This window comes from Colobus angolensis, unplaced genomic scaffold, assembly GCF_000951035.1.
Source record: "Colobus angolensis palliatus isolate OR3802 unplaced genomic scaffold, Cang.pa_1.0 Scaffold101, whole genome shotgun sequence".
Classification (NCBI taxonomy): Eukaryota; Metazoa; Chordata; class Mammalia; order Primates; family Cercopithecidae; genus Colobus; species Colobus angolensis.
In genome coordinates this window covers 3,857,518-3,885,200 of record NW_012111031.1, presented here as the reverse complement: position 1 = coordinate 3,885,200, position 27,683 = coordinate 3,857,518, and the positions used below count along the sequence as shown (strand labels likewise).

The 27,683-nt window shown below is 35.5% G+C and overlaps 1 protein-coding gene across 1 annotated transcript in view; it reads left to right on the top strand.

Annotated features, from left to right (window-relative positions):
* The window catches only part of RB1 (retinoblastoma 1), a 182,234-nt gene that overhangs the window by 72,826 nt on the left and 81,725 nt on the right, over nucleotides 1-27,683 (top strand). The window contains exons 8-16 of the mRNA XM_011939655.1: nucleotides 1,747-1,824; nucleotides 4,336-4,445; nucleotides 5,368-5,445; nucleotides 10,812-10,899; nucleotides 14,322-14,438; nucleotides 16,909-16,965; nucleotides 17,394-17,425; nucleotides 17,507-17,583; nucleotides 18,588-18,784. Of these exons, the coding sequence (XP_011795045.1) occupies nucleotides 1,747-1,824; nucleotides 4,336-4,445; nucleotides 5,368-5,445; nucleotides 10,812-10,899; nucleotides 14,322-14,438; nucleotides 16,909-16,965; nucleotides 17,394-17,425; nucleotides 17,507-17,583; nucleotides 18,588-18,784 (834 nt within the window). The remainder of the gene's footprint in view (nucleotides 1-1,746; nucleotides 1,825-4,335; nucleotides 4,446-5,367; nucleotides 5,446-10,811; nucleotides 10,900-14,321; nucleotides 14,439-16,908; nucleotides 16,966-17,393; nucleotides 17,426-17,506; nucleotides 17,584-18,587; nucleotides 18,785-27,683) is intronic.

Below are 27,683 nucleotides of genomic sequence, written 5' to 3'. Positions count from 1 at the left end.
ACTCTGGGTTTGTTGCTTATTCATAAGATAATGAATAGCAGCAAATGTAGTTTTCTGATTCCTGATTGTTAATTATCTGGATTTCAGAACTACTTGAAAAATTTCATTTTTAAGATTAGGAATAAACCATTTTTCTACTTTTAATTTTAAAGAATTTCTTACAATTTAGAATCTTCATAGTTACGATTTTTCAAGTACAGTCAGTTAAAAGCTTAGGTGGTATTTTAAGTGGCACTTCATTAACTACATATTGCACTTATGGTTATATAACTATTAGTTAGTCATTTTGATTGGTTAATTTATGGCATATATAAGGTTTATATATAATTTATGGTTTATATACCTAATATATAACTAATTGGTTTGTTTATGGTTATATAACTATTGGTTAGTCATACTAATTGGTTAATTAGAACTAGTTACGTTATAAATATTCTAGGTAAATGTAAGCTAATTAGGAAACAAAACTAATAAATATTTCAGAGACTTAATTCTTATAACTTATTTAGGAAATAGAGGTAGGAACTGATATTAAATTACTCCCACCTTAATAAATATAAACTCCAAGTTTGGCAAGGAAGATAAATAAAGAAAAGCAGATTGTTTAAAATTCTGTTAACACACTGCAAGTATAAAATGGCCAGGAATATAACTCCAGGTTTTCTGAGTGTGTGTGTGTATGGTTTTTTTTAGATCCATATTAATTATAGGATGCTTTTGCATAAAACCACGTATACTCCCACAAAACATTTTTATTTTTAATTTTTTGATAGAAAAAAGTTTTATTATCAAAAAGTAAGTAAATATTTCTTTTCTTTTTCTTTTCCTTTTTTTTTTGAAACGGAGTTCCGCTCTTGTTGCCCAGGCTAAAGTGCAATGGTGCAATCACGGCTCACCGCAACCTCCACCTCCTGGGTTCAAGCAATTCTCCTGCCTCAACCTCCTAAATAGCTGGGATTACAGGCATGTGCCACCACGCCCAGCTAATTTTTTTTTGTATTTTTAGTAGGGGTGGGGCTTCTCCATGTTGGTCAGGCTGGCCTCGAACTCCCTACCTCAAGTGATCTGCCTGCTTCGGCCTCCCAAAGTGCTGGGATTACAGGCATGAGCCACTGCGCCCGGCCTGATAAATATTTCTTAATCAGGTCACAAAACCCACAGCCTATAAAGGAAACAATAAATTTAAGTACATGAAAATTAAGAAGTTTTCTCCATCAGAAGACACCACTGAATAATTTGGTTTTGAAATGAATTATTGGGTATTAATTTTGGGTGTGGAATTTTTTTTTTAATTTATGCTTAAAAATTGACTTGATATTTTCTGAGCAGATATCAGATGACCTATGAGTGAAATGTCCAAAAATTTACTCTAGAGAGAAATCAGAGGCAATGTAGAAAAGCCTTGGCTTTGATGGTAGACAGACTGGATTTTAATTCAAACTCTGCCACGAGTCAAGTTGCTTAATTTTTTTGAGTGTCCTGTCTTTTTATCATTTGTTAAATGTGGAATATTGAAATTGGTTTCAAGGAGTTCTCTTCCCATAAATCCCATTTCTTTAACAGTTTCCTACTTACCTTCATATGCATTAAAAAGTAAATAATTGAATTAATTATAAATATTACACTATCTTGAATGGATGTCATTGATAAAATGTCAGTTAACACTTTCATTCTAGTGTTAATAGTGACAGAGATTAGATTTGGTTTTACATTTTAATGATCATGTTGTAACTTCATCTTTTTCAGGTGAAAAATGTTTATTTCAAAAATTTTATACCTTTTATGAATTCTCTTGGACTTGTAACATCTAATGGACTTCCAGAGGTAATCTGAAAGGAAATTTAATAAAATATTAATGTTTTGAGACTATGGAGGGAGGATAATTGTCTAACTTTCTTAGATCAATTTACTGTGTATCAAAATTTTTTTTTTGCTCAAGAAGAATCTAGCCAAGTAGAATTGTGGTGAAACTAACTTTTGTATAGTAACAAAAAGCTTTTGAGTAGGTAATCAAATGTATTAGCATCATTTTGTGATTTATACTAGAAAGCAATCTTTATTGAAAATTTTCAAAACCCGAAGTATAGACTTTTAAACTTCTAAATACCATTAAATAGCTAAATATTAATAGCTAAATATACACAGTTACATTTGCTTTGGTAAGCATTATTAAGTGTAGGAACCATGATTAATGCCATCTACATTACTGGCATTACTATATTGCGGAACATCTCTTTTGAGGACTTTTAGGAACTACTTAATTGAAAATACAAATGTATTTGTTGAAATGACTGTGACTATTGCAGAAGTGTTTTACTTTTGTGATATTCCATCCATCTATCTGTTTTGTTTTGCATTTTCCTACAAATGTCTTTCCAATGAGAACAGAATAACAGAGCTTTGCATGGTAAGGTGCAATATGTGGAGAAAAGGATGCTGTGATAAATGATGAAGAACAAAACCAGTGTTTTAGAAGCACCTAGTATTAGTCACTATGACCAAAAGGCATGAAATAAAATATCTAGACTGCTAGTTCTGTAACCTGAATTGATAGCTAGTTTTTGAATTAATTTATGAATTCAACAAATATTTTTTGAATGCTTAATATATGTCAGACATGTGCTAGATACTATAGATACAGAGATTTCACTCTCAGTCACTATCCTTAAAGTGCTAGTGGGAGAGGCTGACAAAGGTATAGACCATTACAGGAGTCTACAAGACTGTGATAAAAGTATTCACAGGGTTCTGTGATATCTCAAAGGAGAGTACCTAATCCAAACTGGGGCTGATAGGTTTTGTGGAAAATAGTTTAGAGGTGATGTGATTTCAAATTTGAGTAAGCATTACAGATACAGCATTTACAAGGGTTGGACATTATAGATTCAAAGGTGCAGTGATGTATGATACTATGGTCTGATCAGTGAACTCTTAAGTAATTCATTAAGGTTGGGATACAGGGCAGAACAATTAAAATATGGTACTGAAGAAGCAAGAAGGGACCAAATGTTATATTAATGAGTCTTGTTACCACTTTTGGTACCAAAAAATAGGCTGTTCATAACTTTAAAATCTGTTATAGCAATCTTTTTTTTCTGTTAAAAGGATTACAGTTTTAATATAAATCTTAAGAGTAATTTTACTTTTTCTCCAATATTTCACATAATATAGTCAATCAGTAGATGACTGGTAATTAGTGCCTCAACTAAGGTAGGACAGGAACAATGATTAAACTTAATCAAGCACAGATTATTGTTCTATCTAATACATTTATGAAGATTAATGAAAAGTTTGCATTTAATTGGGTTTCTTCCTATCTCTCCTTTTAGAATGCAATTTTACTTCTCTCAGGTTGGAATCACTTTGGCATTAAAAGTCACAGTAGAAGGCATGCCAATAGCTTTCTCTTGGGCATTGGTTTTTAAAGTATGATTAAAAAATTATGGATCAGAACTGATGAAAGAGTTACAAATTCTAGCAATTGAAAAAGTATCTAAGATTGGGAATAAATGGTGCAAGTATGTTAATTGAACTGATAAACTTTTCTCTTGCCCAAGATACTTAACTGAAGGGTACTGGAGTGAACCAAAGGGTTTAGAAAACATTGGTAGAATATGTAATCAAGAGGATTTGCAATAATGTTTGAAAAAATATTTTATATTGATAAACATAAAAGATTAAAAGTAGACCAGGCACGGTGGCTCACGCCTGTAATCCTAGTACTTTGGGAGGCTGAGGCAGGTAAATCACCTGAGGTCAGGAGTTCAAGACCAGCTTGGCCAACATGGTGAAACCCCATCTCTACTAAAAATAAAAAAATTAGTCGGGCGTGGTAGCAGGTACCTATAATCCCAGCTCCTTGGGAGGCTGAGCGGGAGAATCGCTTGAACCTGGTGGGTGGAGGTAGCAGTGAGCCGAGATTGTGCCACTGCACTCCAGCCTGGGCAAAACAGCAAAACTCCATCTCAAAAAAAAAAAAAGATTAAAAGTAAAGCATATATGGAATGTTTGGAAAATCTTGGCAGTTAAACAGTTATAATAATACCTATTTTTATCTTTGGTACTGTTTTGTAGCATTGGTTATCTTTGTCTATGTAAAATTCTAGTAAATCTTTCATATGCATGAAATAGACCTAAAATCAAAGTTGAACAAATATTGCAATTTTCTGTACCTCACTTTTAGATAGACCTTATTTATATTGCATGCAAACTCAGTGTATATTGCAAAATTAAATGTATATTGTACAAAAATTCTTTAATGAAATCTGTGCCTCTGTGTTCTGAGAGATGTAATGACATGTAAAGTATAATTTTCAGTGACTTTTTTCTTTCAAGGTTGAAAGTCTGTCTAAACGATATGAAGAAATTTATCTTAAAAATAAAGATCTAGATGCAAGATTATTTTTGGATCATGATAAGACTCTTCAGACTGATTCTATAGACAGGTATTGCACATGGTATATTTGATTGATTTGCCTTAGATATAGGTTGATACTGATATAGGTAGATTATATAGTTTTTAGCTTAGCGACCTTTAGATATCATTTGTAACAAATTACTTTCAAATGTCTTTATACAAAGAAAAGGTTAACAGTATTTTAAGCATATAACTTATCTACAAATATAGATTTAATGTGAAATGTGTGTCCTGTAACAGTTATCTTTTTGCAGTTAACTGAATATAATTTTTTAAAATGTGCACCAAAAGATAATGTCTAAAGTAATTAGTTTCTGCAAATAGTGGTGGTCTCTATTTTATTACTATCCTTTCATATACTATTGCCTGCCTGGTTTATTAAAAAAAGTTAATACAAAGGTGTAGTCTCTTTTATTATCATGTAGAAACCTAAAATTGGAATGGTTGAGAGTGATTGTTAAAATTTTTGACTGATCATAAGTAAAGTCAATTTTGTGTCTTTAGCATGAACTCTTTTAATATGAAACTGAAAATATGCATAATTTAGAAGTTAAACACAGTAAAATGTTTTAAATTTTATTTAAGTGGAAATAAAGTTTTTGGAAGGAATAATGCATTGAAAAACTAGAGTTTTAATGCTTTTTAATACTGAACAATTTGGTTATCAATACCACCAGGGAGAAAGCATCTGACTTTCACTTTTAAAAAAATAATGGTTGGTATACCTCTTTGTCATAAGCATAATGGAAAGAGACCCACAATTAAAAACAATAATGAAAAAGATTTTATTTAAGCAGCAGTTGGGTCATCTATTTTCTATCATATCTATTATTGAGTTATCATTTTATATGATTTTATGAGACAACAGAAGCATTATACTGGTTTTTTGATGCATAAAGCACAAATTGTAAATTTTCAGTATGTGAATGACTTCGCTTATTGTGATTTAGTTTTGAAACACAGAGAACACCACGAAAAAGTAACCTTGATGAAGAAGTGAATGTGATTCCTCCACACACTCCAGTTAGGTATGAATTTTCCTACTTTTAATTATATTATAATTTTGTTATTCATTGCTTTATAGTGTTTCAGATTTGTTCACGTTTCTTTATGTATTCATACATACATGTAAGAAATACATGTATCCATTCATACATACATACATGTAAGAAATATATATTGAAGGCCAGGTGCGATGGATCACACCTGTAATCCCAGCACTTTGGGAGACCAAGGCGGGCAGATCACCTGAAGTCAGGAGTTTGAGACCAGCCTGGCCAATGTGGTGAAACCCCATCTCTACTAGAAATACAAAATTACCCAGGTGTGGTGGTGCACACCTGTAATCCCAGCTGCTCGGGAGGCTGAGGCAGGATAATTGCTTGAACCTAGGAGGCGGAGGTTGCAGAGAGCTGAGATTGTGCCATTGCACTTCAGCCTGGGTGACAAGAGTGAAACTCTGTCTCAAATATATATATATATATAATCTTTGTGTGCTGGGCATTTTACTAGTTGCTGAAGATATGGTTATTGGACCTAGTTTTGTCTATCCTTAAGGAACATAACCTAAAATAGGAATGTGTTCCATTTCAGTAAATAAAAAAGAAAAAATTAAAAGTATCACTATTTGATCTGCATACAACCTAAAAGGATTAGAACTATTTTTTATGTCTTTTTCCTCACTCATTTCCCACCTCAAAATCTATTATCAAGGCTTGTTGAATAATCTACCTCCAAAATATTTCCTGAGTTCATCTACTTTTCTCCATTTCTCCTCTCTCAACTCTTGTCCAAGACATTGTTCTTTTTCTCCTGGATTTTTTTGCAGTAGCCTACTACCTGCATCTGGTCTCTTCCCTGTTGCTGTCTCCTCACCATCAAAGCTATTCTCCATAAAGCCCCCAGAATTTCTCCTAGAAATGTAAATCAGTTACGTTCACCTTGCTGTTAAAACCCTCTGACTGCTTCCCATTGCAATTGGTATACAATGCAAATTCCTTAACAATGCCTAAAAGATCTTATATGATCTGGTTTCTGTTGCCTCTCCAACCTCATCTTGTTTACTTTCTTGCTCTGTGTTAGTCACACATTGGCCTTCTCTTAGTTTCTTGGAATTTCCAAGTTCTTTTGTACTTTGAAAACCCTCGTATCCCTCTTCTTGACATTCCCTCTTCTTGAAACTCTTCCTCCTTTTCTTTCCATGGATTACCAACTGCTACTCTTCATTCAGCACAAATATTGCTTTTGAAAATATGTTTCTCTCTGAAGTATTTTATTATTTCTCATAGCATCCTGTTCCATTCTTTATAGCATACATCCCAATTTATATTGGTAGATTCATTTGTGTTTGCTTGTTTTTTACTAATACCCAAAATAGCCTTAAAATTCCATATCACAGAGACCATAACATTTTTGTTCACTATCTAATAATTAGGACCTGTTATAATACTTGGTACATAATAGGCAATCAGTAATATATTTCAAATGATTGTATAAATATGTACATGAATACATTTTCATATAAGTATAGTATATACTTATGGACAAGATACTGAGATGACACAGAAGGGACTATAAAGCAATGTCTGAACTGAATTTTGAAACATGTAAAGGCCTTTGTCACAGGATAAAGATTTTAGGGAATGGGAACAGCATGTTCAAAGGGATGGAAGTGTGAAACATGTAAGTGGAGAAAACTCTGCTGTCACACTACCGACAACAATCAACACAGAAATTAACACATTTGGAATCAACACATTTGTACAACATTATGTGACCAAATGTGGGCAAGTTTTCCTCACCAAGAAACAAGCAATCAGTTCTGCAGCAGTCCCCAGCTGGGTGTCCTCTAATTTACTTCTGACACTGGTTACCTGGAGATAGTGTCGGATCCCACGGGTTGAGGGCTCAGTCCCCAAAACTGGCCCCAACTTCAGATGCCAATTGCAAGTCTGGGTTTTTGGATCTTCTGACCAAAGGCTTCAAGTTGGGGATCCCATGACATCTCTTAGGTTCGATTAATTTGCTAGAGTGGTTCACAAAACTCAAAGAAACACTTCTGTTTACTGGTCTATTATAGATGATATTACAAAGGATACGGATGTAAAGATGCACAGGATGAGGTATGGGGGATGGGATGGGAAGCTTCTATGCCCTCCCTGGCCAGACAGCCGTCCAGGAGTCTCCACGTGTTCAGCTATCCGGAAGTTCTCTGAACCCTGCCGTTTTGGGTTTTTATGGAGGCCTCATTGCATAGGCATGACAGATTAAATCATTGGCTATTGATTATCAACCTAAACTTCAGCTTCCCTCCCCTCCCCAGAGGTTGGGGGCTGGGGTCGAAGATTCCAATCCTCTAACTCTGCTTTGGGCTTTCTAGTGACCAGCCCCCATCCAGAAGCTTCCTAGAGGCTGCCAGCCATGTCAATTCATTAGCACACAAAAAGACATCACTGGAGTTTCTAAGTATTTTAGGAGTTGTATGTCAGGATATGGGGTCAAAGACCAAACATGTATTTCATAATATCACATAACACAATGTGTCTGGGAAACTATTAGCAGCAGCTGTGTATTGATTGACTGTAAAATGAGAGTAGGAAGTCACAGGAGAGGAGAGTGGGTGCTAGATATGAAGGGCCTTATATGCCATACTCACAAATTTGGACTGTAGCATGTATATGATAGAGCCTGTGCTATAAATGGATGTTAAGCAGGGGTAAGGATAAAATCAGACATAATTTTTGCAAGTTCACATGGTAATAGTCTGTGGGGGGGATAGACTGAGGAGAATAAGAAAAAGAAATAAACCTGTCAGTCTGCCTCAGTGGTTCTTTTTTTTTTTTTTTTTTTTGAGACAGAGTCTCGCTCTGTGTCATCCGAGCTGGAGTGCAGTGGCCAGATCTCAGCTCACTGCAAGCTCTGCCTCCCGAGTAGCTGGGACTACAGGCGCCCGCCACCTCGCCCGGCTAGTTTTTTGTATTTTTTAGTAGAAACAGGGTTTCACCATGTTAGCCAGGATGGTCTCGATCTCCGGACCTCGTGATCCGCCCATCTCGGCCTCCCAAAGTGCTGGGATTACAGGCTTGAGCCACCGCGCCCAGCCTGCCTCAGTGGTTCTTAACCAGGTGTGCAAATTAGAATAACCTGAGGAATTTTGTTTTGATTTTTCTTTTAAAAAATTTTGTGTCCCCCGGGATGGTATGGTGGAAGAGGGGATGAGGGAAAGAAATGGGGGGCCTGAGTGAGATTTTTATTGTGGGGTGGGATGGGTAGGACAACATATTTCAGTGATAAAATACAGAATAAAAGTCAAGTGTTTTTAACGCAAAAAAAAAAAAAAAAAATATGTGTCCCATTCCACTGAGGAATATGCCTTGGCCTTACTACCACAGACGTAGTATATGAAAATCTCTGGACTTGTCTGTTGCAGCAGTTTACTTGAGAGGTTTAAAGATCTGACCCGATGGTAGTGGTGGGAATGAAGGAACAATAACAGATTTGATAAATATTTGATGAATTCATACTTAGAATATTGTTCTAGAGGCATTTCTGAAGAAGCTATCTAGTAAGCAGTAGGATAGTCTTCTATAGATTTGGGAATCATCAGGGGAGTTAAAACCATAAAAAAAAATGAAATTACTTGAAGTGAGGGTGCATCAAGAGTCGGTGGCTAAGGGCGGAAGCCTAAAGGATGCTAGCATTAAGGACTAGATAGAAGTTGTGAGGTTCTAGAGCAGGGGTCCCCAACTCCTGGGCCAGGGACCAGTCTGTGTCCCATTACGAACCGGGCCATACAGCAGGAGGTGAGTGGTGGACAGACAAGCGAACATTACTGCCTGAGCTCTACAACTCCTGTCAGATCAGCGGTGGAATTAGATTCTCGTAGGTGCGTGAGCCCTATCGTGAACTGCGTATGTGAGGGATCTAGATTGTGGGCTCCTTATGAGAATTTAATGGCTGATGATCTGAGGTAGAACAGTTCAAAACCATTCCCCCCTACCCTCCGTGGTCCATGGAAAAATTGTCTTCCATGAAACCAGTCCGTGTTGCCAAAAAGATTGGGGACCGCTGTTCTAGAGAATGGGAAAGTATGGTTGAGAAGTGCAGAGAGTGAAGCCAAGAAAGCTGAGGGAGGGAAGGAGTTTCATTAAGAGCAAGTGTTTCTCTAACAGTGTCAAATGCTTCAAGGAAGGTCAAGTATTAGAACAAATGAGAAAAGTCTTTTGTTTTTACCAGTTGGTCATTTGTGGCTTTAATCACTGTAGCTTAAATATGATTAGTGGACACAGAAGCATATAGAAGCTGTGTTGCAATATATTTGAAAGGCGAGGCCAGGTGTGGTGGCTCACACCTGTAATCCTGGCACTTTGGGAGGCCAAGGTGGGCACATCACCTGAGGGCAGAAGTTTGAAACTAGCCTGGGCAACATGGCAAAACCCCATCTCTACTAAAAATACAAAAATTAGTCCAGTGTGGTGGTGGGCATCTGTAATCCCAGATAATCAGGAGGCTGAGGCAGGAGAATCGCTTGAACCCGGGAAGTGGAGGTTACAGTGAACCAAGATTGTGCCACTGCACTCCAGCCTGGGCGACAGAGCAAGACTCCTTCTCAAAAAAAAAAAAAGAAAGAAAGAAAGAAAAAAGAAAAAAAAAAGAAAAAGAAAAGAAAGATGAGGAAGGTAAATACTGGTTTAGACATGCTTAGCTGAGAACACTGAGCATATTTTACTAAATAATATTTGAGGATCTTTTTAGCCCTAAACAGTCTACAGTTCTTTGCATAATTAAAGTATCCCAAATGTTCAGCTACTCCAAAATTGTAATATTGATATTTACCATATACTGCCCCCTTGATATACACACACATAAAATTATAGAATTAATGAGATCTTAAGAGATTGACCTAATTTTATGCTTTGAAAATGGTGACTTTTAAATGTATCCAGGATCTTAGTATCCTTTCTTCTTGAAGGTCTCTGTAAAGAAGAATCATCTGATTCTTTACTTGAGTTGCTAAATATCTTATTGTCTTTAATTTGAAAATGTTTAACATTTGATTGTAATAATGTTTTCTTAAAACAATACCATTTTGTTGCCAGTTTATATAGTTTCTCCTAAAAATAATGCCACTATTTTATTGATTTGTAGTTTTATTAGTAAATAAGTATATCCATTCTATAACTGTAAACTTATTGATTGTGAATACATATTTTCTTAAAGATTTAAGTAAAATGTAATTTCTTATAAACCACAGTCTTATTTGAGGGAATGTAAAGACAAGTGGGAGGCAGTGTATTTGAAGACACGTTTAACTTGGGGGATAGAAAACATTTCATTTTTTTCTTTTTTTCTCCCTTCCTTGCTTAACACATTTTCCTATTTTTTTCCCCTCTAGGACTGTTATGAACACTATCCAACAATTAATGATGATTTTAAATTCAGCAAGTGATCAACCTTCAGAAAATCTGATTTCCTATTTTAATGTAAGCCATATATGAAACATTATTTATTGTAATATCTTGGCAAAGAAACTTGAAATTAAAAGTTAAAGTACTGGATTCTTTTTAAAGTACTTATCTCCTATCTAACATGTAGTTATCCATAATCTTTTCTTGCTTTTTTAATCCCACAAAGTAGATATTATTAGTAGTATTGTTTTATTTATACAGTGTTATTTAAAAAAAAATTTATATTTACCTATTTGCCTTGCTCACCATTCTTCCTTACAACTGATGCCTCACTTCTGAGATCATTGTTGTCGTCTTCAGATATATCCTTTGATAATTACTTCAGTGGTATTAATTTGGGATGAACTTTTTGAGGTTTTGTTTTGTTTTTTGGTCTGAAATTTTCTTCACTCTTATTTTTTTGTGAGATCGCTTTGCTGGATCTTCAATTCCAGGTTGACATTTACTTTTTAGACTCTTGTAAGTTTGAAGATAATACATTTCCTGGATCCCATTTTTGCTAATTAAGAAGTCTTATGTCACTCGATCTAACTGTTGTTCCTTTATAGTTAATCTATCTTTTTCTCTCTGGCTACTTTTAAGATCTTTTCTTTGAATGTAGTGTTAGATAGGAGTTAACATTCCCCATACCCCTATAATCTTTTTCATCCACTATTTAACCCATTTTTATTTCCAGTTATTACCTGGCCCTGTTAGCATTGTAGTTTGCAACTCCTGATAGACAATGAGTTTGATATCTGAAGGCATCTGCTACCCTCTCTCCCCTGAAGACAAGGAGAGAGAAAGAGAGAGAATGAAACTATCATCTATGTTGCTTGCTTGCTCCTTCACTCCTTCCTTGAACTCAGATGAGGGTTGGGACCCACTGAAATGCTCATCCTCTAAAATTGGATGTAGGGTCAGGAGACTTATTAAAATTTGGCTTATTTCAGCAACTGTGCTTTTTGTACTTGTTAACAATTCATTCATTGCCATAACCTGTCTGTAATTTTGTCATAATCTGTTGTCATCTGGGGGACATCATAATATGTTCCCCCAGGAATTAGCAAAGTAATATCTGTCATCATATTCATAATTGTTTTGGCTCAGAATTGATTTTGTTTGTCCAACATGCATAAAGTCACTTTTGTTTATGAGTTATCTATAGCACAAGAATATATGCCAAAACATGTACCCAGGTACCTAAACCTTTTAGCAAGGGATAATGGAAGAATTTAAAAGAATGATAAGCTCTTTCTTGTCATATCATTTTGAATACTTCCTCCAATATTTGGAGTATGTAGGAGTTCTTTTTTATTTAAAAAAATTCTGCCTCAAAGACTTTTTTTTTAAACTTGGAAACTATATGATCTTTATGTTTTTATACAGTTTTTCAACCCTTGCTCCCTTCCTTCCCTCCTCCCTCTAGTAGTCGCTAGTGTCTATTGTTGCCATCTTTATGTCCATGAGTACGTGATATTTAGCTCCCACTTATTAATGAGAACATGCAGTATTTGTTTTTCTTTGTCTGCATTAATTTGTTTAGGATAATGACCTCAAGCTACATCCATGTGGCTGCAAAGGGCATAACTTCGTTCTTTTTTTTAATGACTGTATAGTACTCCATAGTGTATAAGTACCACATTTTCTTTATCCAGTCCACCACTGATGGGCACCTAGGTTGATTCCATATCTTTCCTATTGTGAATAGTACTCCAGTGAACATATGAGTGCATGTGAAAGACATTTTCTAGAGCTCAATTTAAAGCTTAACTTTTAATGAAGCTTAAAAGCTTAATTATGTAGATGATAAGTTGCATATGTCAAAGTGAACATGTCTTGAAGGTCATTATGTTTTTCCTTCATTTTAATTCTCTATTATTTCAAGTTTCTTAATTTTTAAAATTAATGCCATCTTCCCTCCATGTGAAATCTTAGAAGCTATGAACATTTTAATGGACATTTTGGCAACAATTGTTTTATGACAGGAAATGCTTATTTGTTATATGTTTCTAAGATTTGTGTGCTATTTTTTTTTTCAGGAATATAGAATTGTTGATATTCTAGAATGTGAAAATGTTGACAGATAATGCACATTAGAATGAAAATTATAATCTTCTTCTTCTTATTTTTTTGAGACAGAGTTTCACTCTGTCGTCTAGGCTGGAGTGAAGTGGCATGATCTTGGCTTACTACAATCTCCACCTAGTGGGTTCAAGTGATTCTTGAACCTCAGCCTCCCAAGTAGCTGGGATTACAGGAGCCTGCTACCATGTCCAGCTAATTATTGTAATTTTTGTAGAGATGATGTTTGACCATGTTTCCCAGGCTGGTCTCAAACTCCAGACCTCTGGTGATCTGCTCATCTCAGTTTCCCAAAGTGCTGGGATTACAGTCATGAGCCACTGTGCCTGGCCATACTCTTAATTTTAGAAATTTTATTTTTGAATGTATATTTTGAATGTGTTTTATGTATAAAGGATTAAAAAAATAAATCTTTGTAGCTGATGAGAATCATGCTGTGATTACTTTTAATATAATATGAATTATATAATATTATAATACATTATAATATGTATTTTAATACATCATCTTGTGATGTGTTTTAATTATTAAAGTTGAATAGCCCCATTCCAAATGATACATGTGTGGGAACTTCTTTTGAACAATTTCCCTATCTTGTATTTCTGAAAATGTAATTAAATGATTTAGCTAATTCATAACTCTTTCAAAGCACATTTTCAAATTAGGAAATGGGCCGGGCATGGTGGCTCACACCTGTAATCCCAGCACTTTGGGAGGCTGAGGTGGTTGGATCACTTGAAGTCAGGAGTTCGAGACCAGCCTGGCCAACATGGCGAAACCCCATCTCTACTAATAAGACAAAAATTACTGAGGCGTGGTGGCACTTGCCTATAATCCCAGCTACTTGGAATGCTGAGGCAGGAGAATCACTTGAACTTGGGAGGCGGAGGTTGCAGCGAACCGAGATCGTGCCACTGCACTCCAGCCTGGGCAACAGAGTGAGACTTTGTCTCAAAAAAAAAAAAAAAAAAAAAAATTAGGAAATGATACCAAGCGCAAGCCTTGGTTTTATTTCATTTGCTTTTTTGGAAGCAACATACATCCCAATATAACCCTTAATTGAAGATATTTTATGAGAATGTATGAGGCTCTTTTTGATGAATGGAAAGCTTAACAAATTTGCTCTTCTCTAGCTTAGTGGCAGAAAATTTAGATAATAGGGTTTTTTAGTTGTACTCTAGTATTTTTTGGTCATTAACAGCCAATGAAATTATATTGTCTGCTTATGTTCAGTAGTTGTGGTTACCTAGTTATTGTGGAAGCGTTTCCACATTTTTATAAACAATTTTAAAAGTCATATATTATGGAGCAGAAAATATTAATTCTGATTACACAGTATCCTCGACATTGATTTCTGTTTTTACCTCCTAAAGAACTGCACAGTGAATCCCAAAGAAAGCATACTGAAAAGAGTGAAGGATATAGGATACATCTTTAAAGAGAAATTTGCTAAAGCTGTGGGACAGGGATGTGTCGAAATTGGATCACAGGTAACTTGAATTTATTTTAATTAGTGGTACTATAGAGTAATAATGTTAAAAGCAGCATCTTTCCAGTTTGTATAAATACTCTAACAGTATTTGTCTAGTAGTATAAAATACTGGCAGATACTATATCCCTGCTGCCTGTGTATGCTGCTATTTATAGGAAACTGTATGGGAAACTACCTCCCACCCCATTATAAAAATTATGTAATAAAGGAACACATACCACTTGTAGAAACTTTAGAAAATACAACTAAGAAAAAAATTGAAATCTTTAATATTAAATTTTTGATTTTGCTTTGACTTCTACATGTATGACTGTTCATGTATGCATATCCTAATGTGAATGGGACTATACCATACATGCCATTTCTCAGTGATATTATTGAGTGATATCATTATTATTTCAGGAAATCTAAAGCTAATATAATAGGTAAGAGTATGGGCCATGGAGTTACAGCCCTGGGTTTATATTTGGTTCTACCATTGTCAATCTTGAACATGTCATTTAACTTCTCTGAGATTCAGGTTCTATATTTGCTCTGCTTTTTTGTGTGGCATTAATGAGGATAATATACAAAAATATATTGGAAAACTGTAGTCCATTGTACACATTTATTTCAGTGTAGTGAGGTTATATTTTGATGCCATCAGTGATTTAAACATTGATATTTAATGGTTCTTTTTGATCCTACAGCCATGCACCACTTAACAGGGATATGTTCTGATAAATGCATCATTAGGCAGTTTTGTTGTGTGAACCTGGTAGAGTGTGTCTATACAAACCAATGTGTTACCATTTGTGTATCTAAACGTATCCAAACACAGAAAATGTACATTAAAGATATAGTATAAAAGATAAAAAATGGAACACCTGCACAGAGCACTTACTATGAATGGAGCTTACAGGATTGAAAGTTGCTCTGAATGAGTCAGTGAGTGAGTCAGAGAGTCAGCAAGTGAATGTGAAGGCCTACAACATTACCTATGACATTACTGTACACTATCATAGACTTTATAAATACTACACTTAGGCTAAACTAATTTCATAAACATTTTTTCTTCAGTAGTAAATTATAGCTCACTGTAACTTTTTTACTTTATAAATCTTCAGTTTGTAAAAAACTTTTGACTCTTGTAATAACACTTAGCTTAGAACACAAACACCTTGTCCAGCTGTACAAAAATATTTTCTTTCTTTATAATCCTTATTCTATATGCTTTTTTTCTATTTACATTTTGTTTTCAATTTCATAAACGTTTGTGCCAAAAACAAAGGCAAACACACACATTAGCCTAGGCCTACACAGGATCAGGATTAACAATACCACTGTCTTCTGCCTCCAACTTCTGTCCCAACTTTTCAGGGACAATGAAGTGTGTGGAGCTGTCATCTCCTATGAGGATGATGCTATCTTCTGGAATATCTCCTGAAGGAGCTGCCTGAGGGTGTTTTACAGTTAACCTTTTTTTTTTTTTAACAAGTGGAAGGAGGATGCTCTAAAATAATAAAAAGTATAGTATAATAAATACATAAACCAGTAACATATTCATTATTAAATATTATGTACCATACATAATTGTATGTGCTATACTATGACTGGCAGTGCAATAGGTTTATTTACATCAGCATCATCACAAAGATGTGAGTAATGCATTGCACTACAACATTACATTGAACAATAGGAATTTTTCAGCTCCATTATAATCTTATGGGACCACTGTTATATATGCAGTCAGTTATTGACCAAAAACATTGTTATGTGGTGCATGATCGTGTATGAGATTTTTGCTCTTAATTTGGAATGAAATAATATGGTGTGTGTTTATATCTCTAAAATTTGGTTTTTCTTTCAAATAATGGGAACCAGTTATTTGGTTAAAACTTCTTGCTCATAAGGTCAGTTTGATCTGATTTTTGTCTGTGTCAGTTTTAGTAAATTTATGGACAAAGACTGTCCTCTTAATCCTAGACAGCCATCTTGAAAATACATGTCCTAGGTCATGAGAAATGTTATAGAAGGTACATAAAGTGCTTAAAATAGTACTGGGCATATAACCTATCTTTAGTATGAATGATACAGACTGAAATGGAGTTAAGGAAATCCAGGTACTGGACCTACCCTCTTGTTAATTTACTTGGGAATGTTAATCACCACTTAATACTTAAGTCTTGAGTTTTAGACAAGCTAGCTTTTGTGTTTTCTTGGCGGCCATATTTCTAAGAAGGGTGAGAAGTATGTTTTAAGAAAAGACTTTTTAAAAAATTAGTAATTGTCAGCTGGGTATAGAAGTGCATGCCTGTAATCCCAGCCTCTTGGGAGGCCAAAGCAGGAGGATCTCTTGAGCCCAGGAGTGTGAAGGCCAGCCTGGGCAAAACAGTGACACTCCATCTCAAAAAAAAAAAAAAAAAAAAATTAGTAATTGTGATTTTCTAAAATAGCAGGCTCTTATTTTTCTTTTTGTTTGTTTGTAGCGATACAAACTTGGAGTTCGCTTGTATTACCGAGTAATGGAATCCATGCTTAAATCAGTAAGTTGAAAACAATATAAAAAAATTTCAGCCGGGCATGGTGGTTCACACCTGTAATCCCAGCACTTTGGGAGGCTGAGGTGGGCAGATCATGAGGTCAAGAGATCGAGACCATCCTGGCCAACTTGTGAAACCCTGTCTCTACTAAAAGTACAAAAATTAGCTGGGCATGGTGGTACACGCCTGTAGTCCCAGCTACTCGGCAGGCTGAGACAGGAGAATCACTTGAACCTGGGAGGTGGAGATTGCAGTGAGCCAATTTCATGCCACTACACTCCATCCTGGCAACAGAGTGAGACACCATCTTAACAAAAAAACAAAAAACAAAAAACAAACCAAAAAAAAAAAACAAAAAAAATTTCAATGCTAACACAAATAAGGTTTCAATTAAACAACTTCTTTTTTTTTTTTTTAATTATCTGTTTCAGGAAGAAGAACGATTATCCATTCAAAATTTTAGGTAAATTTTTTACTTTTAGTAAAACAATTTTTTTCTTTTTATAAAAGTAAATACTTTATAATCTTTTTTTTTTCCCTTTAGCAAACTTCTGAATGACAACATTTTTCATATGTCTTTATTGGCGTGTGCTCTTGAGGTTGTAATGGCCACATATAGCAGTAAGTTAAATTTTCATAAATAAACATTTTTGTTCAATTTAAAGTTAAAATGTGGTGTGTTTCCTTGGTGGGAGGAGAGGGATAGTGTGAGGTTAAGGAGAAGGAATGCTTATTTTAGATCACTGTATACTGAACAATGTAATTGGTCATTATAAGCCATTTAAGAGGCTTATTGGAATTATTTGAGGCCATCTTGGGGATAATATTTCACTAGGCTCCTCTTCTGAGTATACTGGTATACTGAATTTAGAAAAGGTACCTTTTGAAATCCCTCCGAAGACCTGTGAGATTGTAGAGTGCCAAAGGAGTATTCAAGAGTGGCCTCTAATGATATGGAAGCACTGCTATAACCTCCATGGTATGAAACTAAAGACTGAAGCTAGAACTCACCGGATAAACAGAACAAAGGCCAGTTACAGTGTTTTTAAAAATATAAATGTATATCACTTTGCAAATTATGTTGCAAATGTTAAAAGAAAGTTTTGCTTGCAGAAACAAAAGGAACATTTGTAAAGGATGCAAAACACAGTGAAAGAGGAACTTCTAGTTTCCTTATTAGTAAACAAATAAGGAAAACTGAACCCTCATTTATAACCAAGAAATGTGTATTTTAAAGAGATACCATTTTCTAACTAATGAAATTAGCAGGATCTTGAAGAATCTGTCTCTCCTCTTACCAAGGATTAATGAGAATTAAAATAGATATGCTAATAAATGGCCGGTAAGATACTATACCTGTTCCTGATATAAGTTTAGGGTATTTAAACCTTTGAAAATTTGAGATAAGCTATAAGCCCTTTCTCTAGGAAAAACATAGATGTGCATACACTCAAAATTGGAAGGCTATTTCCTATGGGTCCGTAGACTCCAAAATAAAAATTCTGCTCTAAATAAAAATCGTTTAACCTTTCTACTGTTTTCTTTGTTTGATAAGACTTTCCAAAAAAACATCTAGCTCAAGGGTTAATATTTCATACTTAAGTTACTTGTTTTTTCATTTTTAGGAAGTACATCTCAGAATCTTGATTCTGGAACAGATTTGTCTTTCCCATGGATTCTGAATGTGCTTAATTTGAAAGCCTTTGATTTTTACAAAGTGATTGAAAGTTTTATCAAAGCAGAAGGCAACTTGACAAGAGAAATGATAAAACACTTAGAACGATGTGAACATCGAATCATGGAATCCCTTGCATGGCTCTCAGTAAGTAACTAGCTAAATAATTGAAGAAATTCATTCATGTCCATATGGCTAACAAATTATCTGTTAGTGAGAGGTGTTTCTTAACATCTACCTCAAGAACAAATAGGCAATTTAATGAATAATGTTATTTCAGTCTGTAGCCCAAGAATCAAGTAGAATATTAGAATGGAGCTTTATTCGAGTGCCCTAAACCATCTAATACAGCATAGTGATTTATTTAAGAATAGCTTTTCTTAAAACGTGGCACTTTAAAACAAAACAGAATTCTTTTATTATTATTATTATACTTTAAGTTCTAGGATAAGTTCTAAGTTCTAGGGTGCAGGTTTGTTACATATGTATACCTGTGCCACGTTGGTGTGCTGCACCCATTAACTCGTCATTTACATTAGGTATATCTGTTAATGCTATCCGTCCCCCTTCCCCCCCACCCCACAACAGGCCCTGGTGTATGATGTTCCCCATCCTGTGTCCAAGTGTTCTCATTGTTCAATTCCCACCTATGAGTGAGAACATGCAGTGTTTGGTTTTCTGTCCTTGCGATAGTTTGCTCAGAATGATGGTTTCCAGCTTCATCCATGTCCCTACAAAGGGCATGAACTCATCCTTTTTTATGGCTGCATAGTATTTCATGATGTATATGTGCCACATTTTCTTAATCCAGTCTATCACTGATGGACATTTGGGTTGGTTCCAAGTCTTTGCTATTGTGAATAGTGCTGCAATAAACATACATGTGCATTTATCTTCATAGCAGCATGATTTATAATCCTTTGGGTATATACTCAGTAATGAGATGACTGGGCCAAATGATATTTCTAGTTCTAGATCTTTGAGGAATCGCCACACTGTCTTCCACAATGGTTGAACTAGTTTACAGTCCCACCAACAGTGTAAAAGTGTTCCTATTTCTCCACATCCTCTCCAACACCTGTTGTTTCCTGACTTTTTAATGATCACCATTCTAACTGGTGTGAGATGGTATCTCATTGTGGTTTTGATTTGCATTTCTCATGGCTAGTGATGGTGAGCATTTTTTTCATGTGTCTGTTGGCTGCATAAATGTCTTCTTTTGAGAAGTGTCTGTTCATATCCTTCACCCACTTTTGGATGGGATTGTTTGATTTTTTTCTTGTAAATTTGTTTAAGTTCTTTGTAGATTCTGGTTATTAGCCCTTTGTCAGATGGGTAGATTGTAAAAATTTTCTCCCATTCTGTAGGTTGCCTATTCACTCTGATGGTAGTTTCTTTTGCTGTGCAGAAGCTCTTTAGTTTAATTAGATCCCATTTGTCAATTTTGGCTTTTGTTGCCATTGCTTTTGTTGTTTTAGTTATGAAGTCCTTGCCCATGCCTGTGTCCTGAATGGTGTTGCATAGGTTTTGTTCTAGGGTTTTTATGGTTTTAGGTCTAACATTTAAGTCTCTAATCCATCTTGAATTAATTTTTGTGTAAGGTGTAAGGAAGGGATCCAGTTTCAACTTTCTACATATGGCTAGCCAGTTTTCCTAGCACCATTTATTAAATAGGGAATCCTTTCCCCATTTCTTATTTTTGTCAGGTTTGTCAAAGATCAAATGGTTGTAGATGTGTGGTATTATTTCTGAGGGCTCTGTTCTAAAACAGAACAGAATTCTTTAAAGTATTTAGATAATTTATTTAAAATACAGTCGTCATTATGTTTGAAAATGTAAATGTCTGCTCTTAAATTGTGAGATTATGCTATTTAGATTATTAAAAAGTGCATTTTTTTCTTGTTGAATATAGTAGGACTCATTTTTCCCATTATTAGAGTATACTATTGTTCAATTATAGGTATTGGTGTATTGGTTCAATCATTATAGGGGCACAAATTATATTGTCTAGGATTCTCTTTATAGCATTATAACTATTGATAAGGCTTTTGTTTTAATAAAATTGGCAACTTGAGTTTATGCTCTTCAAATCTGCATAGTTGGATAATACTTTGTGAATCATCAGATTTGTATATTAATGGTTTCTTTTGAAACTGTGTTGCATGCTAAGTATATATTTTTTAATTTGTATCAGTATATAGAAATGGTAATTAAAAATTAAGACTGGCTGGGCGCGGTGGCTCAAGCCTGTAATCCCAGCACTTTGGGAGGCCGAGACGGGCGGATCACGAGGTCAGGAGATCGAGACCATCCTGGCTAACACGGTGAAACCCCGTCTCTACTAAAAATACAAAAACTAGCCGGGCGAGGTGGCGGGCGCCTGTAGTCCCAGCTACTCGGGAGGCTGAGGCAGGAGAATCACGTAAACCCAGGAGGCAGAGCTTGCAGTGAGCTGAGATCTGGCCACTGCACTCCAGTCCGGGCGACAGAGCGAGACTCCGCCTCAAAAAAAAAAAAAAAAAAAAAAATTAAGACTTTAGATATGCTATAATCCTAATTTGCACATGTAACCTTAGTTTTAATTTCTTTATGTTTTGAATTTTTAATGACTAAGCAATAGTTTATTTCTTAGTGTTTTCTTGTATTGCCTTATAGACAGTGAATAGAGGAGAGAAGCATGGGAAATTTAGAAGAATGTTATACTCCTATTATTGAATTTGGTAACTACTTATGGAATGAACTTACACTAGATAAGGAATACTTAGGAGAAAACTTTCTGAATCTGGGGAATTAAGTGAAAGTAAAAATAAATAAATAGATAAGTAAATAAAATAAGCACATAGAGTACTTTTTATGAATAAAATATGAATAATTTAGAGTACTATAATTGATTTACAGTAGGAGATGTGGAAGTCATAAGCCTCCAAATTTAAATATTAAATGTGGTTCTTTGGCAGATGAAACTATAGAAGACTTTTATTTAGTCATATATTTTTAGTGTTTGAATTTTTTGTTACATTTTTAATCATAAAACCCTTGAGTGGTAGTGGGTGGCTTTGTGAAGATAAGTTATGCCACACAAACAGGATACTGTGTATTTTTTCCTGTGAGAATAATTGACATTATAGAGAAGGGATATGGCTTAGATACATTTGCATTTTCATAGACTTTTTTTTATTTGAAATATAACATATATTGAGAAAAGTATATATCTCAAGTGACAGTTTGGTGAATTTGTCACAAATTGAATACATCCATGTAAACAACACCCAGATAAAGACCCAGAGAAAGTCTTTCGATTCTGTGTCACAATGAAAAATTTTCGTTTAAACTGTAGATTGATAGGAACATATTCACACAGAGTTGTTGACTGAAGGAAATTTCAAATGAGGTGCTGCTTACTTCTCTCCTGCCAATAATTTAATGAAAAAAAGGACATCATCTTATTTTTAATGGTTGTATGGGGAACTGGGTTCAGCAATTTTGCTTGACAGCCTTGAGAAAGAATAAAGAAGGAAAAAGTCCACTTCTGTTTCTTTTCATCCCAGAGAGATTAATGGGCAATATGAGTGTAAGATGCTGGAAAAGTCTGTTGAGAAACCTAGTGAAATCTCGTTCTCTGAAAATTTGGGGGATTACAGGTGCTTTTGAATGCATCATGCCTAAGGGTTAGATGAAATGACCTCCAGGTGTTTGACCCTATTAAATCTGTTAAGAGGCTTATAATGCCAGCAGGGGATGAAATGAAATTTGGATGCCTTAGTTTCAGTATTTTCAGAATTTATCGTATTTTTTCAATAAATGTTTATAAATCAAAATACATCAGGTGCTTTATTCTCTATACAGTCTCTCTTTCCTGGACTATTCTGGACTCTTCCTACTGGTCTCTCATTTGCTACCTTGAGACCTTTCTCTCACAGCAGCCAGAGAAATCTGCTCATAATGTAAATCTCATCATGCTGATTCCTCCGGTAAAAACCTCCTGTGCAGGACACATTCCTCTGGTAATGTTGGAAGAAAACCCTACCATATGACTTTCTGCAAAAAAAGACCACGATACTACCTGTTTGGAATACAAATAGTAATTGACTGAAATTACTGGACAGGAAGAACAGACTCTAGTTGAGAAAGAGAAGAGGGGAGCTGGGAGCCTGAGGAGAAGGCTTTTAGTCTAGGGCTAAGTGAAGTAGGTATAGGGAAGGACAGTATGGTAGGGCAGGGATGTCAGTGGGAAAACTGTCTCTTTACCAGGGAAACTGCAAAACTGAAGCTGGGGAAACCTTGGCCACTGAAGAGAGTGGAAGAATCCTGCAAGGGAAAGAGCCAAGAAAGGGACCCAGATTCTGTCTGAAATCTGAATAGTTCCTGTGTGTAACAGACTCAGAGCAGCCAAATGAAGGGCAGAGGATCTGAACTGAGACTGGAGTTGCTGCCCAATAAACAGAACAGTTCAAGTTAAGCAAAGACAATTGCTTCTTGTAACAAACAACAAAACCATGCTCATTTTAGAAATATAACAGAATTTAGTATCTTCACAATTTAACATTTATGATGTTCAGGATACAATTCTAAAATTATCCAGCATAGAAAGAAGGTCAAAGGAATCAAATGCAGGTTTATAGAACAGGAGCTTTAGGCCAGGTGTGTGGTGCACACCTGTAATCCCAGCATTTTGGGAGGCTAAGGTGGGAGGATCATTTGAGCCCAGAAGTTCAAGACCAACCCGGGCAACAAAGCAAGACCCCATCTCTTAAAGAAAAAAAAAAAACTAGGTGTGGTGGCATGTACCTGTGGTCCTAGGTACTTGGGAGGCTGAGGCAGGAGGCTGAGGCAGGAGGATCACCTAAGCTCGGGAAGTCAAGGCTGCAGGGAGCCATGATTGTGTTTCTGCACTCCAGCCTGGGCAACACAACGAGACTCTGTCTCAAAAACATAAAAACGAAAAAGCTAGAATGGGAGCTTTAAGTTAACTGTGGTTAGGCATTGCTAAATGATGGGGATACATTCTAAGAAATACTTCATTTAGGCTATTTTGTCATTGTGTGAACATCATAGAGTGTGCTTGCACAAACCCATGTGGTATAGCCTACTACACATCAGGGTAGGAAGAGCCTGTTGCTTCTAGGCTAGAGACCTGTATGGTATTTTTTTTTATTATTATTAAATCTCCGCTCTTGAGTATGTCTTTTTAATATTCAATGTGGTAAAATTGAAGGATATAGAAAGTTACATACCAAGGTATGATAGTTGTCTTGAGGAAAAATACTTATTTTATTGGTTGAGTTGTGAACTGAACCACTCTTTTCATGAAACACATATGTTACTTGTAAGACTGATGAGCAATTGTGTTTGTTCTTGCTTGGGTATGTGGTAGATTCTTGCAAATGAACAAAATGAGCCTGTCACTTCAAAAAAAACAACTGACAGTAAAGGTTGCCAATGATAAATTTTGTGTTTTCAAGTAAAAATTAGAATTTTAGAAACTTGTATCCACCACTGAAAACTTGACAGAGTCTTAATATATAAAAGACTTTTCTGATGAAATAGGTGGTCATGTCAATGAATGTGATTTTTAAAATATTGTATACAGAGATTTGTAAACATGTAGAAGAAATAGATAATTCAGTGAATCAGTATTTCCAAATGATCAAATACATCATTATAAAATCATTCATGGGTAAGAGATTCATTAAAAGTTCAAGATAAACGAATGGATTTTAAGGTCTTAAAATATGAAAAATTTATTTCTGCTCATTGAGATTGTTTCCAATTCCACCCTGCAGCTAACCTTTAAGAAACCATGACTTGTTGAGTTTTGGTGTAGTGTCAGAAAACAATAACCATAGTTATCTGAAAAGGCTATTAAAATACTCCTCCTCTTTCCATACGAGGCCAGATTTTTCTTTGTATACTTCAACCTAAACAGCATATTGCAACAAAGTAAATGTAGTAGCAGATATGAAAATTCAGCTCTTTTTTATTATGCCAAATAGTAAAGACACTCAGAAGATCATAAAACAGTGCTATGGTTCTATCTTTTTTGTTTTGTAGAATATGGTTATTTTTCATTTAAAAATTATTTATGTTAACATAATGGGTTTATTGTTTAAGATAAATATTTTTAAATTTTCTCAAGTTTTTTTGAGCCCTCAACATCCTTTAATGTAAAAAAGCTATTAGCTACTTTATGCTTCCTAACGGAAGAATATATAACCACCTTGAACACATGATGTTGAAAGAAGCCAGTCACATAAAACCAAATATTGTCTAAATTCATTTATATGAAATGTCCACAAGAGGCAATTCAGCAGAGATAGGAAGTAGATTATTGGTTGATTAAGGCTGGTGGGGAGGACTAGGTGTTTCAAGGATGATGGCTAGAGAGTATGGTGTTTCTTTTTGAGATAATAAAAATGTAAAATTGACTCATTATTATAGTCAATTTTACAACATTTTTATCATCTCTGTGAATACACTAAAAACTATTGAATTGTACACATTAAATGGGTGAATTGTGTAGGATGTAATTTTTAAAAATTTCTCAGTTTTAATTAAATTTTAACTAAATTAAGATTTAACTACTAACAAAGTAAATATTAATAGATTTAACCCACACAAACAAAAGCTTTTGAGATCCTTAGTGATTTTAAGAATATAAAAGAGTTTTGAGTCCAAAAAGTTTGAGAACCCTTGCCTGTGTTCTCTTCCCCATTCAGACTCGTCTTTCATTCACACAACCATGTTTGTTTTTGCCTGTCCCTGAGTCTTGAAATGCTTTCCTCTGCCTTTTTCTTGACCAGGTTTTAAGGTCTATTTTGCCTTTCCCGATCATCCTAGTCTATAGTCATTCTTCCCCCATTTAGTCTTAACCTGTTTATTATCTACATACTTACTAGTCATTTATAAACTTTGTTTTACTATATGTGCATATCTCATGTTAAATTCATGTAAAGTACTTAAAACAATATCTGACATTGTATTATAAAATGTAGCAGTTAATTACATAAGGGTAAAGGACAAAGAGGAGTCAACTTATGATGACACCCAGGTTTCTGGCTTGTATAACTTAAGTGGATAGTAGTGTCATTCATTAAAATAAGATACCTAGGATTGAATGAGGTTTGCTTGGGAAGAGGAATTTCATTTGATTGAGTTTGAAGTAATTATAGGTCATTTAAATAGAGGTGTCAAGTAGCAGTTGGATATGTGTGTCTGGAACTTAGGAAAGAAATCTAGGCTAAGGTTGTGGACCTAAGAGCTGCCACACATGTGTAATAAAAAATGCCACCCTTTATTGATTGTTTATCCTGTGCCAGGCACTTTGGTGAGCACTTCTTAAATTTAATTTTCATAATAATCCATGAGGTAGTATTACCCTATACCAGGAAATGAAAGCTTAGAAAAGTTTAATAACTTACCCTAGACCACACAAGCTAAATGGCAAGATCTATGATTTGAACCCAGGTCTTTCTGGCTCCAAAGCTATTAATCCTTATGCTTTACTGAGTAACTGAAGTTTGGAGAAGGGATAAGATCACTTAAGGGGAGAACGTAGTATGAGAAGAGAAGGAGGCTAAAGATAGAATACTGAGGAGCTCTAACATTTAAAGGATGGACAGAAAAGAGAAGCCTGTGCCTACAAAAGATATTGAAATAGAACAGCCAGGAAGATAAGAGGAAAATCAGGAGAAGTAGTATCATAGAGAGACTGACCGGGTGCAATGGCTCCCACCTGTAATCCCAGCACTTTGGGAGGCTGAGGCAAGTGGATCACTTGAGGCCAGGAGTTCGACACTAGCCTGACCAGCATGACAAAACCCTGTTTCTACTAAAAATACAAAAATTAGCTGGGCATGGTGGTGCATGCCTGTAATTCCAGCTACTCGGGAGGCTGAGGCATGAGAATCACTTGAACCTGGGAGGCGGAGGTTGAGTGAGCCAAGATTGTGCCGCTGCACTCCAGCCTTGGTGACAGAGTAAGACTGTCTCAAAAAAAAAAAAAAAAAAAAGAATTAAAATTAAAATTAAAAATTGAAAAAAGAAAAAGGAGAGAGAGCATTACAAAGTCTGAGTGAGTGCTTGCTGTTTCAGATAAGATCTGAAAAGTTTTAGCAACAATGAAGTCACTGGTGACAGTGACGAGGACTGTTGAATGAAGAGATGGGGATAGGATGAGATCTGAATGAGAGATAGAGTGGACACAGTCATAATAGATGGCTTTTACCAAAAGTTTTGCCTGTGAAGAGAAATAAAGATATAACAGAAGTAAAGATACAGCTTGATGTGTGTGAAGTGGAGGGAATATATACATATTTTTTAAATGAGAAAGATAGGGTTTAAATATTGATGGAAAACAGCCATTAGAAGTGTTCTCTTGCTGGATAACATATTGCTGGCTTTAAACAAATATTTTATTGTGCTCATGATTTTGTGGGTCAGGAATTTGGGGAGAACTTCACTGGGTGGTTTGTCTCTGACTATGTGTCAGCAGGTGTCTGGAGCTATAGGGTCCACTTCCAAGATGCTTCTTCACTCAAAAGTCTGGCATCTTACCACTCTTTGGTGCACACTTAGCTCTCTTCCTCCCATCTTCCCTCCCTAGAGTGGTTAGAATGTTAAGCTTTGGAGTTTTCATCTGCAGAGAGAAAATAGGAGATTCATAGTGAAAGTAGAGGTTTTAAGAAACAGAATATTTGGCAGGGTGCAGTGTCTCACACCTGTAATCCCAGCACTTTGGGAGACCAAGGTGAGAGGATTGCTTGAGCCCAGGAGTTCAAGACCAGCCTTGGCAACATAGGGAGACCCTGTCTCTACAAATAATTTTTAAAATTAGCCAGGTGTGGTGGCACATTCCTGTGGTACTTGGGAGGCTGAACTGGGAGAATCGCCTGAGCCTGGGACGTTAAGGCTACCGTGAGCTGCGATTGCACCACAGCACTCCAGCCTGGGTGGTAGAACGAGACCCTGCCTCAAAAACAAACAAGCAAAACAAACAAACAAAAAACCCCAAAACAAACAAACAAAAAGTAACAGGAGATTTCATTAA